We start from the raw sequence: 14,325 nt of genomic DNA, 5'->3' as shown, positions 1-14,325 counted from the left end.
CCCTGGACCTTCAGGATTTCTCCTTCCACATCCTGATTCAAGGACGTAGTGCCTGTACTTCCTTATTATATGAGAGGGGAGAAAGTCCCAATTCAAGGTCCCCCTCTTTAGACTGTCAACAGCACCACAGGCCATCATGTAAATCCTGGAACCTATGGCAGGATGGACATCTGTCACCACTTCTATCTGAATAACTGGTGAATTATGTCTGAATCCTGGTCAGAATTAAAGAAGATGCAAACTACTCAGTTATGTAAGCAGCTGGATCTGCATGTCAAACACAGGAAATCAGACCTATCCTGCAAAACAGATGCCATGTACCAGGGCATGAAAACACACACCCGAAGAAAAAGACAAGGCCATCCGTGGGCAAAGTGAGCTTGGGTACTCTGACTTTCTATAAGAATATAAATAATTGACACAGCCTAACATAGTCTATCTTGATTATTCTCTGTCTTCTACTTTCCTTACTAACTTAACAAAATTATTAAATTTTTGGTTATAATATTTAATAACATATGTATTCAAGAATAACTGTATAAAACCCTAAATGTGCTTAGAAACAAAATACCCCAACAATAGCAAATTATTATTTGACCTTTGACCTTGAAGCATCGCCTCAACCTCATTCTGCATATATTTCTTCACTGTTCAAGTATCCAAGCAAATTTGGCACTCTAAAAGCATTTAGTCATGTACAGACAGGTCGGTTACTAATGAAAATGTGTCTGACAGTGAACTAGGAAAATAGTAAAGATTTACAGACTTCAAGCAGTTTAAAAGATCATACCTGCCTTGTAGCTGTAGCTGCCTTGTACCTGCCACATTTTCCTTCTAAACTTTTATACAACAGCTTTTGCATTTTTCATTCCTTTTCATCACTTTCTAGTGTATCATCTTATAGCATGAAATTTTCCAGAATATTCATTTATTATTTTATATGCATACAGTATTTGAGAAGTTATGGTTTTATCTTATATCTCTTATCTGTTATTGTACAATTTGTTTTGATCACCTAATTATTACTATTAATATTTTTATCTAAATTACAAAACTTCAATATGGGAAGAGAGAAAAAGAGAAAATATTCTATACAAACTACTCTTACCCATCCGTTTTTCATTCCCACTACCAGTGAGCAATTGTACCATGACATATTCATCTGATACAGAATAATGCAGAATACATTTTACCAAAGTCAAAATTAGGTTTTCTAAATTCTTCGTGTTTGGTTTCATACATTTTGCTATTTACTCAGCATATAACCATTAATTCATTTTACATGATATGTGTTTTACCTCACAAGATCACTCACTGAATCACTGAATTAGTATCTAAAAAACGTAAGCTTCTCTTAAACTGCAATGATGGTTTCTCATGATAAAATAAAAAACCTAAGCTCAGCTGTTGTTAACCATTATCAAGCAGGAAGAGTATATCCAACTAAACTGTATAATTGATATTTTTTATAACTTTTACTTCCATGTTTAAGGGACACGCCTTCTCCACCAACACTGGTCCAGACAGAAGAGCGTCCTTGTATCACTTCTGCTTAAATAACAAAAAAAAAATAATAACTATAAAGTGAATGGAAAATATTATAAAGTGAATGGAAAATATCATGTAAAACCTGAATTTATCCAGTATGAAATTTTGAATATAAGAGAATAAACCAAAATTGAGAAATTAAGCCAAATATAACAAATATAATTCAAAAGAACTTAAAATCTCAAAACAGAGAAACAAAAGTACCTTTACAAATTACTTTCTTCAGCATACCAACCGTTGGCAGGCTACAAGCTGTGCTTTATCACCATTAGAGAGAAGCAGATGAGGGACTCCCTACAAACTATATGGATTATTTCAGAAATTACCTTTCTGACTGTACTTTACACAGATATACCCTATTATTGAACTATAGCACTCACTGATCCCTATAACATAGCAAATCTTATCATGATTCACTGCTTAATTGATTCTGTGATGATCTAGTCAGGCTGTGAGATGTGTTACTTCCTTTACCTTTGCCTCATATTTTCCTTTAACCTTTTAAAACTTCATATTTACAGTTTGTAAGGAGTTCCAATGAAACAAATTGTGTGATAGGAGCTCTCTCATGCTTGCATGGAACATGCAATTGGTTGTGATGTGCCATTTTCAAAATAGAAACTAGGCAACTCCCAGTGTATAACCCAAATAGAAATCAGAGTGCACACCTTTATGTAACATGCCCTATACTTTTTACTGATTACAGGTATTACTGATATCATTTGTAATATGATTATAATCCTCCAGGAAGTTTGGCCAGAGTTGGTTCTATATATTTTGGTTTGCAATATTATAGTAAATTTCTTCTAAGAATAAATGAGAATTTTGTAACAAATGTTTTGCAACTTCAAACAAATATATGGAAGCACCTTACTGTGTCACCATATGCTTAACTTGTTGCTTAAACTATGTGGACTAGTCCTACATAAGCTGCAAATCATAAAACCACCAACCAATTCTGCTGCATATTGAAGTCTAAGAGACTGACAAGTTTAAACTTTTAAGGGCATGTCCTGAGGCATACAAAACAATGCAATAAAAGAAAATTATCTAATCTAGCATTTACTTAAATTTAAAGGTACTCGTCAGTTCTCTGCTATATTAATGTTATCTACTTCACCACCAAAAATTAAACTACATATTTATCTAACATTTCCCATCGTAATATTTTTCCTTTTATCAGGTTTCTTACAGCAATGTTTCCAGACTTTATTTAAGGTATATATTTGGTATCTGAACTTTCAAGATAGGCGGTTATAAGCATTTTTAGTAGTGGTTCTAACTATTCACTGGTTTTAACCATTCACGGGGTGTCTGGTACACATCCCCAGTGAATACGGGGGAACACTGTATATATATGTGTATATATAGTGTACATATAAAAAAACAGCTACGTGTGCTTGGACATAGTGTGTGATTCTTGTTGAAGTAGGCAGACTGATCTCCAAGATATCACCAAACCCCCTAACTGCCATTTCAAACAAAATTGAGAGAGAGAGAGAGAGAAGAGAGAGAGAGAGAGAGAGAGAGAGAGAGGAGGTGGAAGAGATAGGGAAAGAGGAAGGAGAGAGACGAGTTTTGGGAGAGAGAGAGAGAGAGAGAGAGAGAGAGAGAGAGAGAGAGAAATTCTTATTGTCTGTGATTTCAATCCTCTGAGATCTAATGGAGTAAATTTATTTTTATTCAACTAAAAATATATATTTTGTATATACTTAGTATTAAAAAAAATAGTTAAATGATTTTAAACATATACAAAGAATGTCAATATAAAACTGTTCAAGAAATGTTTCATTTGTAAAATCAGGCAAGCATTTAGCATAACTTACAAGCATAAATTGTTACAAAGGCTAACAGTGTACTTTTACAGACTCACGTTCACAAATGTCACTTTGATGAAATGGTAATACTATTACAAATGCTGATAGCCTTGGTAGTATATAGTAATATCTGGTAATTAAGATATTAAAATAATATCACAGTAAAACAAAAAGAAAAATATAGTTGGAAAAGGAAGAGCTATGAAATTCCTCATATACACCCACCATAATCATTGTGCGAAGTCACTTCATGTTTATGAGAAAGATGCCAAACAGCACTTTATTAGTGGTTGTCTGAAAGATTTAGTCAAGTATTGCAGAACTATTTTCAATAAGTATACCAAACAAGTAACCAAACACAATCTTTCAGCGTAGCATCAGACTCATCTTACACAGTAACTATACCATATTTCAAATAGGATTTACTTTTTCAATATACAATATTCAGAAACTGCAGATTATGCAAAGAAAATCTTGATCCTAATTCAACATCAATTACACTCAAGTCCCAAGGAATCAACTGAAAATTTATGATCTCACAAATATGCTAAACTACAAAAATAAAATACTAGAACGTACTTACACAAATCTTCAAGAATTAAAAGCCAGTTACCTGAAATTCTGTACCACAATGAAGTAACAATCATAGAAAACCCTTATTACTACTTGTCCGTTGTATATAAATGTATGGAGTTCACATAAGTATAAAGTCTTAAGAAAAAATTTAACACAATGGAATAGGCACCTGCAAACAATAACTTATACGTATATTCCATTAGTATATAAAAACAGTATTATGTACTAAAGCTGAAATTCTTTATGGTGATATTCAGCCTTACCAAATAATTCCCATATTCCTTATGGCAAAGCAGATGTAAATAAAGCTTAAACAAACCTGAAGAAAAAAGAAGCAACACAATGTTACCTTCAAGTACAAGAGGCATGTATTTAGAACAAGCTTCAAGCTAAAGATAACTGCAACTTTTAAAAATTTAAACTGGAGCTACTTTTAAATTACCTGTAAAAACTTGAATTACTCACTTCAATGGAAAGCATCCAATAGGTCATTTATTAAAAATTCCCCGTTTTTCTCTTTAAAACATGCACATTTCTTTTTTTCCATATAAACTACTGCTTTGGACTGGCCTGAAGCTTTGTAAGAAAAAATTCTAAAGATGACCTTCCCTCATGTAGTAATGAAGATAACCTAACTTCTCAATTTTAATTAGGATAAAAGAGCAACACTATGGCCCTACAGAGATGCATTCAAGATTATGAAAGATTTACACAGTTAACAAGCAGATAGAACAAAATTATACTTTCAAGTACACTATTTTCATAAATAATTGTCTTTTCTTGCATTCTTTTTCTCATTTCAAACTTAAGATCAATTGCCTACTTAAGAGTTCAGGGGATAACAATGACTAAACAATGAAACTTCCCAGTGAGATATCCAAGTGTTCCATTGAATGAAATCAAGGATATAGTACTAACAATGTAAATGAAAATTCTGTTTTAAGCATTATCATAGCTTCAAGACTGGCTTGATACATGGTTAGTGAAAAACAGTGAAAGCTAGAGTAGTCCTAATACTAATTTCTTATACTTCAAAGCAGTTAAGTACACAGCAAGTATCAGTAAAAACATCAGCCCTTATTATTGCATTATTAACTGAGCAGCAATTCCTTCAAGAAACAATTCAGAAAATTAATTTACTAGTAACATCACATATAAGTACTATTGAGAAAAACTAGGCTGAAAAGTACTATAGTAATTAAAAGAAAAATTAATTTCATTAGGACATAAGCAAAACTGTACCAATTAAGTTAACGCTTCTTCTTTCTTTCAATAGCTGCATATATTCTACAGGCAAATGCTCTTCTCAAACAGAACTACCAAGGAGTATAGACCAATTTCCAAAACATGCAAATAAACCCAAAACCTTGAAAAAAATTAAAAACCCTGTTGATAACTACTTACGATGGGATGAGTGGAGGAGGTAGACCACCTGCATTACCCTGCCTAGAAGGAGGAGCCGGCGTAGGCCGTGTTGGAATGGCAGGAGCTGGACGCCCACCTCCTGGTACAGGAGGTGGAGCTCTTGATACATTTGCTGATATGGGTTTTCTCATACTACCCCCTGGCGAAGGAGGACCGCTTTGGCCAATTCTGTTGGGAGAACAAAAGGCATTTACCAAACAAAGCTGTAACTGTATTACTATCTAATATAAATTTATTCCCACAAAGCCAAGTAATACAAGGAAATGGCATACATATACTCCATGAGAAAGAATATAGTAAAATAAAGAAAAAACTTGCAGATGATTATTCTAAACTAACTCCTAGGTAATGATAATATCCAAGTTACCTTAAAAAGAATTAACACAAAATAATATATACACTGTATATTAAACAATTACTAAATTGAAATCCAGTAATGAAGCTTTTGCAAGATCTGTCTCAAAGAAAGAGATGTGATAAGAAATTTTTGCTAAGAATCAGTGCATAAGTAACTATACTTAAAATGGTTGAAGTGGATCAACTGAGGAAAATCATATATAAAAATCATATAGTATAGCCTAAACAGAAAATTATTAGTTATATCACATAACAGTAACACATAAGAAAAATTTCAAAATAAAGAAAGGAGCAAGAAAAATATTACACCTAATAACAACGTACCAAAGTCAGTCAATCGAGGCTCACAATCCCTTATCCGAAACCCTTGGACCCAGCTGTGTTTGTTCCAGTTTTCTGGGAATTCTTTAGAACTAAAGCTTGCTCCCCAGTGAGGTCTGGGGCAGCACCACATACAAACTATTGTAGAAAAACACAAATACTAACACTAAGTGGGCTAAGCTAAATAGACTTCAAACCCTATTATACATTATTTAGAGTAATATTCATAAATGAAATAGCGAGATAATTCTGATCATAAATAATACAATAGTGGGATAATCTAGACCATAAATACACTAGCATAGTATTTCATTTCAAACAAATACATTCTGTAAGATTTAAAATTATACGGTATCAAAAGAACCACAATTACTGTATGTTATTGTATATCATCAGATCCCAAGCATCACGTAAACCTTAAAATTTTTTCCCTAAAACATATTTCCTTATTTACGTCACATAACATACAGTGCAAGCTGCATTTTTAGAAGATTACACTAGGCCATATTTATGCGAGTTTCATTTTTAGTAGATTATACAAGGATAAGATTACAATTTCTCTCTCATTTCATTTGATTCCACTGATTATGTAAGTTTCATCTAAGTTAGCTCTAGATTCATTAATATGCCTAGAATCAACATTTGATAGGCTTACCAAACATAGCTTGTCTCATAATTCACTACTATTCTTAATAATTAACCCTTTTCGTTATTGATGGCAAGTATACATGCCACCCAAATTTTAGTCAATTTGCATTTTTAAGATGTAAGCAAAAATGAAAAAATCTTAAAATCAAATAAATTTTTTCATGATTTGTTTCTGCATGCAGAGGTGAAGAAAGTTAACACTCAAAGACTACTGACTGAGCTAACATCTTTGAGTCCTGAACAGCTTTTAAAACAGGATCCATTTGATGTGAATTACACATCCCAAACAGGCAAACTTTGTCTTAAACCACCTGGTTTTAATCCCCAAAATCACTCAGCCAAAGCTTGCAGCTACCTTCATTCATCCAGCCTTTTTCATGGCAATGGATAATTATCCCATTTGTAAACTTTTGTTTGGGGATAAATTTAATTTTAAAAATAACTATGGGAGAAAATTTTGTACCATCTGCTTTCCACTCTAAAATAATACGTAGAGGCAGTCCACAGTTACCGGCAGACTCGGTTAACGGCGATCCCATTTTATGGGGCTTGTTTAGTGCCATAAAATTAGCGATTTATGGTGCCATAACATACCTAACTGAGGCGACATAAACTGGTTATCTGCGTAGTAACTGCCATAAGTCGCAGAGTTTCAGTCAATGGCATTTTTCGCTTATCAGCACCCCGCCAAGAACTGCAAACTGCCAAATGTCTTTTTGTGTTCTGTAGTTTTGATAAAAATACTTTTACTTCCAATTTTGTTAACCATGGAATTTGAAGGCATTTGATGTTTAAGAGGGTCTCAACCAAGTTGCCAATGCCTAACTAGTAACCATTAACTTTGCAATGTTTCAGTATGAATCTTGAGAAATTGGTCCCATTTCCTAATCCCTTAGGCAGTTTTTGCTTACTTTTTCTTTTTATAAAATCACAAAGTCATCACTTTTCATGAATCAGGGACACCATCAGGGACTTGCTATAAACCCAGAAATTTCCAATTTTCTTGCTTCTCTTTCCAATTTTCTTGCTTCTCAAAAGACTAAGTCTTATTTTGAATCTTGTAAAGCTTTTTTCTCAACTGACCCTTAGTTTGCCATTTTATTCTCTAAATAAATAAGTATAGCCATTTTTATTCTGATCCACGATTTAAATTTATAAAAAGTTGCCTTTTTCTTACTGTTTACTCCAATGCCACATGCAACGTGTAGCATGCCTGTTGTTATTTCAGCTGTAGCTTAAATTTAGCTGTAAATTTCCTAGCTGATCTTTTCTCCATTGGGAACAAGGGTTTAATAAGCAATTATTACTGGTATGTTTTCCAAGTGGAAGTGATTTGGAACATTACAATATTTTTAACAAATGTTTATTAGTTAGTAATAAGTCAACAAAGCTAAATAGTGTTGCAAAAACAGTTGTTACTCGATTCAGTTATGTCAGTTTTTGGTAAGTGGTGATCATGCAATAGTAAGTAGTTGTTAATTATGAGAGTTGGTATCATTGTTACAAAAGTTGTAAATTTGGTAATCTTGTGTGAAAGGCTAGCCTAGTTTAATCTGCTGAAAACGACATTCACTTAGTAAGTATAGCATATTTATATTTTTTTATTTTATTCATTTAACAAGATGATGGGAGCACAAACTATGTAAAAAAAAAAAAAAGAAAAAAAAAGAAGAAAAAGAGGTACTGTAATGTTACCTGAACTAAAAAATGCAACATTATACATGAGATACATGATGACCATGTTTTGGGAATGAAATGTTAAGTGTTAAGGGTCACATGGTGCGATCAGACGATACAAGAGTACACACAGTAATTTATACAGTAGTTTACTCAGACCAATGAGTTATGCTTCCAGATACAGAGATGGCTCAAGGTTTCACTAAGAAATTTTTGAGGCAATTTGTATTCTAATTCCATCACCATCACCTAATTCTGGCAGATCAATTCAATTCTGCTCAAGCCACCAAAGTCAGGTAGTAGAGATAAGTGGGATCCCTGAACCATAGATCGGGCAATTCATCTCTTCCCCAAATTGTTATGAGCAAACTAAGACCATGGCAACCTGACCAATGGTCTCCCCTCCTGGGGCATTGCTTATGGTTAGCTCTGTAAACAAAGCCGTGAACAAGGAGCCAAGGTAACCTCCCAAGAACAAAATAACCTCCTGAAAATGCTGCTCCAATCCAACTCAACCAAAAGACATGAGGAGGGAATGGTCCCTTAGGTCACAGAAGATCCCCACTGACACCAGCTACCTACTCTCCTGGAGAAGAGGCCAGGTCAGACTTCCAATCCCCCTCTCGATCCTGATTCTGTTCCAGCATCAGATGAGCCTCTCAACGAAGAAGCCAGACAAGATCCTTCAGGTTTGTGGTCCAACACCTGCTCCACTGCTCAACAGTATGGAGACAAGAAGAACAGAGAGAGAAGTTGCGCTACATCTCTATCGCACCTTCCACCCTGCAAGAAGGGGAAGAGGTCAAAGGAGATCCCTTACTTGAGCTAGAGTGCTAAGATTGCACACTTCCCAGCCTGCTATCAAGTGTGCCAAGACAGTAGGGGGTGTAAGGTCTCCTCTATGCCCCGCTGAAGGTGAATGTGAGGTGAAACCTAACTTGTTTGCCTATGCATCATTGAGGGATCATGCAGAATTCATTGAGTAAACATGTTTCACATGCCCATCTAATTAAAACTCATCAGAACTGTTTGGGGGAAGGTTGTTCCAAGGTCCAAACCCACACCCAGTTCAGGGAAAGTGAGGGGTGGCTGTGTATGGCCAACCCATTATGAGACCTGAGTACAAAGGGCTGGGCAGTCTTCGTGTCCAAGTGGTTATGCCCACTGTTGCCAGCCCTGCCTGGGGAACAATGATTGCCATTATGATGCACTGGAACCTCTGTTCTCCCACCATGAGGAAGAGTGAGTGGGGAAAAATCCACTTTTACTACTTCCACATAACAGACTTCTGCTTCATAATCTTTCTGCGCAGAGGAGGCCAGTCAGTGAATATTTAAAGGAAATTTCACTAGGCAACCAGATAGATAGGATCTGTAACATGGGGAATACTACAGTACATACTACTGCCGCCTGCCCTACAGCGTTCGGCATAAAGCTAGGGGTTCTGGGGTAAGTGCTCCCTTGGAAACCAAAACTTTTAGTTAGATTTGAAATCAATAGAACAGATTTCTTTTATCCAACCTTAGCCCTTCCCTTGCAATCCCTCACAAAAATGGATTTATTACAACTGTTGTACATATACATGTTGAATGAAAAGGGAATTTATCAATAAGTAATGTTTCAATGATAAAGAAAATTTCAATTTCTTAATGATTCCTGTCATTTTTGGGGTTTTGTCTGGTTGCCCAGTACTCAAAAATTCTTCTTAATAGGCTATAATTTTTCTTTACTGGGTCACCTAGTTATAATGTTAAAATATGCACTTAGGTAAGTCCAGGGATGAGGAGAGGAGGAAGACAACTGAGTTCGATGATGAAATGAAGAGGAGGAGGAGGAAAAACGATGAGAACAGCAATGAGAATACTTCTTCCTAATTAGATTTCTTGGTCACCTTCAGCTCTGAAGGACTGGTCAAGACTAGAAGGGCATAGTCACAAAGCTACAGGCAACACAACTGCCACTGGAGTAACATGTTTAGCAGACAAGGTAGCCACAGGAAATCAAGAAGCAGAAGACGACACACTGGTTGGTTGGTTTTCTTTTCAACCAGAAGTCATCAAGAGCAGCAAGAGACAATCTACCTATGAGAGTCAGATTTTACGAACTTATTCAAAGGATGTCATCTTCCTACTGGCTTACTTATCCTCAGATGAGGGATGAACAGGTACAATTGTAGGTCATATTAATTAAAGCTTACCCTCCTAGGGAGGGAAGATCCAAGTGCAGGTGGAAGAGGAATGGTAACCATTTGTTAGATGTTTTCAACAGGAGGTTAGAAGCAGTGGGAGGAGGGTAATGAGCTAATGAAAGAGAATGACTGACTGTTCCATTAGTGTAGCAATTCTAGAAAAAATTGATATTACATGATATGCAGGATACATGAACTTTATTTCATCTATTTCTTGCCACTTAACTCTTTGTGGATGGGTTACATACATATATGTTTACATATAGCTTTGTGATGGAGTCTGGAAACACATTTATGTTCACAATTTTGTGCCCTGCAATTTGAACCAATTTTGCAGGAAAAGTGCTCAGATCACTTCCAAAGGCCATAAATAAATCATAGAAACTCTTATCCCAACTCTAATAGCTAGTAGGTACAGCAGAGAGGGACCAGTTTGCCTTGAGATGTTGTAGGGGAATATTGTACAAAATTCCCATCCAATGACATCTCAAATATTTTACAAAAAAATATGCTAAGAATTTGTTGTTGCTTTTAGTTCTTAAATGTTGTTATATTGTGTCAGCTGTAATTAAAATTTTACAAATTAAAAATAAAATATTAGAAGAAAAACACACTTGTAACTTAGTAACATTCTAATCTGCTATCCAACTTCTTTTGCTTTACTAGTTTTCCTTTATCAATTTATAAATCCTTTGGCCAAGACCTAAAAAATCTAAAACTGACATTATGGTCTCATAATTATGATAATTTCAATCCTTCAGTCATCTTTTGATATAATAATATCTTTTCAACACTGCAACAAACCTACATGTTATTGCGACACTAAGAATGAGAAGAGCATATGTTAGATGTGTAAAAAATGTCTGGAGAGAGAGAGAGAGAGAGGAGAGGAGAGGAGAAAGGAAGAAGAGATGAGAGAGAGAGAGAGAGAGAGAGAGAGAGAGAGAGAGAGAGAGACTTACTTGGGACTATCCTGGCCTGTAGGGAGCCAATTATCTTTAACTGGTGGTGGCATTGGAGTGGTAACTGTTGCCATAGATACATCACCAATGATTTTCAACGCCTCCTTGCAAGCATGGTACATTCTTAACATTTCTTCTCTCTTCCTAGCCTCTTCAGGACTTTCTTCCATCATAGATGACTAGAACACAGAGTTATCATTAGTAAACTAATAAAGTTTAAAGAAACATTATAATGATAATCAAAACAGTTGCCTACATTAATAAAGACAAAACTTATGATCCCAGTTCAGAAAAAAGTATATTTTATTATTTGTTACAAGTAGTTTTACAGTCATGAAATACAGGATATTGGTAATGTGTAACTGATTACAGAATGGGGTCATATCAATGTTAAAAAAATGCAGGAACTGAAACATAGTCTAACAAATTAAATATTCTGGTAAAACAAGAGTGGGAATAAAAAACGATAATATACAGAGCTGCTATTACCTAACCCATCTTTGAAAAAATATACAAACCTCAAATATATATTTTTAAGTATAGTACCATTTACCAAATTATACAAATGTACATTCAGCAAATGTATGAAAATTACAAATAATAATCTTACAACTTTACATAATTTGTGGCTGTACTATTTATTACAAACATGTACAAAATGTAATGAATCCCTACATGGTGAAATCTTAAAGGGAAGTGGCAGATCAACACAAGTCCTAAAAATATAAAAGGAGTAACATACAAACTTTAATTTTCTTTCTCAAATAACTTATTTTTATAGAAAGAATAAAATCCCTTCTTTCTTTCATCACCATCATAATAATAATGGGTTCAGACCAGCTTTTATAGGGGTGTTGGGCGGGGTCTATATTCAATGTTGAATTATCATTGGATGCATGGGGCATCCTTTTTGGCCCAAGCCGTCTCTCATGTATCAATGGTTGGGGCTGGTCTTCCATGTGAGTGCCATTGCAGCACTGGGGAGGGGGCAGGAAAATTCCACTCCACAGCAGCTGAATTTCGATTGGCCCTTATGTTGTGTAATGATTCTGATTGGTGCTCATGTTGTGTGGGGTGCTTGTTGCGGGTCTCCTCGTAGCTGTAGGAAGGAGAAAGGTCTCTTGGGTGATGTTCATTGATGGCTCTTATTTTCCTATATGCAAGGCTTCCAAGAGGAGCAGTCGGCGATGGTCTGTGGTTTGGTCAATAATCTCAATATTCAGGATAATGTCTTGTTACTCAATTCGTTGGTTGTGGGCAGTTTTTGCATGATTGAGGATTACTTCCTCTTGGACATGGCAGGCAATCCTCTTCGAAAAACACATTACCGTCATCCTACAGCTACCAGGAGACCTGCAATGAGCACCCCACACAATGCGAGCACCAATCAAAATTCAGCACAATGCAAGGACTGATCAAAATTCACCTGCTATGGAACAGGATTCTCCTGCCCCTCGACAGCGCTGCAATGGTGCTCACATGTAAGACCAGCCCAACCATCAACGCATAAGAGACAGCTTAAGCCAAAAAGGATGCCCCTTGGCATCCAATAATAATTCAACACCGAATTTGACCCCGCCCACCCTGCCTACAGAAGTCGATCTGAACCCAGTAATCATCCAGTTCGATTTCAACATCCTGAAGATGACCATGGAGATGGTCGAAACATGTAGACTACACCTGCCCCTTAAGGAGTCCTAGTAGCAGTACAAGGATACCTAATACCCATATCCTAGAAAAAATACCAGAAAATAGCTACCAAGACCCCGTTGCAGTAACCGGCCTTGGTTTCTATGTTATCCAGTAATAAGATATAATAAATTAAAAAATTTTGATAAAATATTTTAACCTATGAATGACAAATATCCCAATTTTGACAAATATGAATATGCAATGGACTTTAACCCAAAAACCTAGCTGAGTCAGAAAAACTAGTTTTCAGGAGTGAAAAGACATTGTATAAGATTATAATTTGTTGAAAGGTGCCATTATTTTCAACAAAACACATATCAAAGGAGGTCTGCTCCCTGCATATACAACACTCAAGTTACACGACCCCACCGCTCAGCTAGCTCCTGGCATGAGGAACTTCAGGAAAACCCTGCTGCAGTGGCAACTGACATATAAGGAGAGAGAGAGGACTGCACTCGAAGAAAAGAACTTGTTTGCCGAGTGGAAGAATCTCTACCGTCACAGGAGCCCTGACGCATTACCCCCTGGTACCATTGGAAATGGAGATGAGAGAACAGCACGATAGCCCTTCCCCTACCCCAAATGACAGAAATGTCAACTGTATTCGCCGCTTGGAGGAGAAAGACGAAGAAAAAAAAAAAATCGTCATCCCTTAAAAACTGACTTTCCTCAACAAGGGGAAGGTATGCCTTCCACACAAACACACACACACACACACACACACACATACACACACACACAAAAACATCAACCTGATCAAGTACACCACGACCCGAGAAAGATGAATGATTGAAGATGGGCTTCAACTGCCATTACATCTCCCAACTAAGGCCCTTAGATAAATGCCTGGAAATTGAGCACCGTCTAGATTCAATACTTAAGCACAAGAAGCTAGGAAATCTCCTCTCAACCAATGCACTTCAACCCCTTCTGCTGGTGGAGGCCCTCAACGACTGAGGAGACTACAGGAGTAGTATCATTGATCCATGCCTGAGGGGCACAGCCAAGGGAGAAAGAGAAGATCACCGTCTGGAGAGCTGACAAGACATGGCTTTTGTCCTCATTAGCACCAATGAGTATCATCAGAATTTGGGCAAAATCCTGGCCGATTACT

General features: G+C 36.1%; 1 protein-coding gene across 10 annotated transcripts in view; it reads right to left on the bottom strand.

The window, feature by feature from the left end:
- The window catches only part of LOC135223610 (dynamin-like), a 348,582-nt gene that overhangs the window by 43,034 nt on the left and 291,223 nt on the right, over window positions 1-14,325 (bottom strand). For 9 of the 10 annotated variants that reach the window (XM_064262207.1, XM_064262202.1, XM_064262204.1 and 6 more), the window contains 2 exons: window positions 11,520-11,698; window positions 5,346-5,534 (listed from right to left, as the gene is read on the bottom strand). In XM_064262207.1, the coding sequence (XP_064118277.1) occupies window positions 5,346-5,534; window positions 11,520-11,698 (368 nt within the window). Of the gene's footprint in view, window positions 1-1,479; window positions 1,549-5,345; window positions 5,535-11,519; window positions 11,699-14,325 lie in introns of those variants that run through there. The other variant, XM_064262209.1, reaches the window with a different exon arrangement.

Source organism: Macrobrachium nipponense, chromosome 10 (genome assembly GCF_015104395.2).
Source record: "Macrobrachium nipponense isolate FS-2020 chromosome 10, ASM1510439v2, whole genome shotgun sequence".
In the NCBI taxonomy this organism is placed as follows: Eukaryota; Metazoa; Arthropoda; class Malacostraca; order Decapoda; family Palaemonidae; genus Macrobrachium; species Macrobrachium nipponense.
This window is presented reverse-complemented; position numbering and strand designations above follow the sequence as displayed.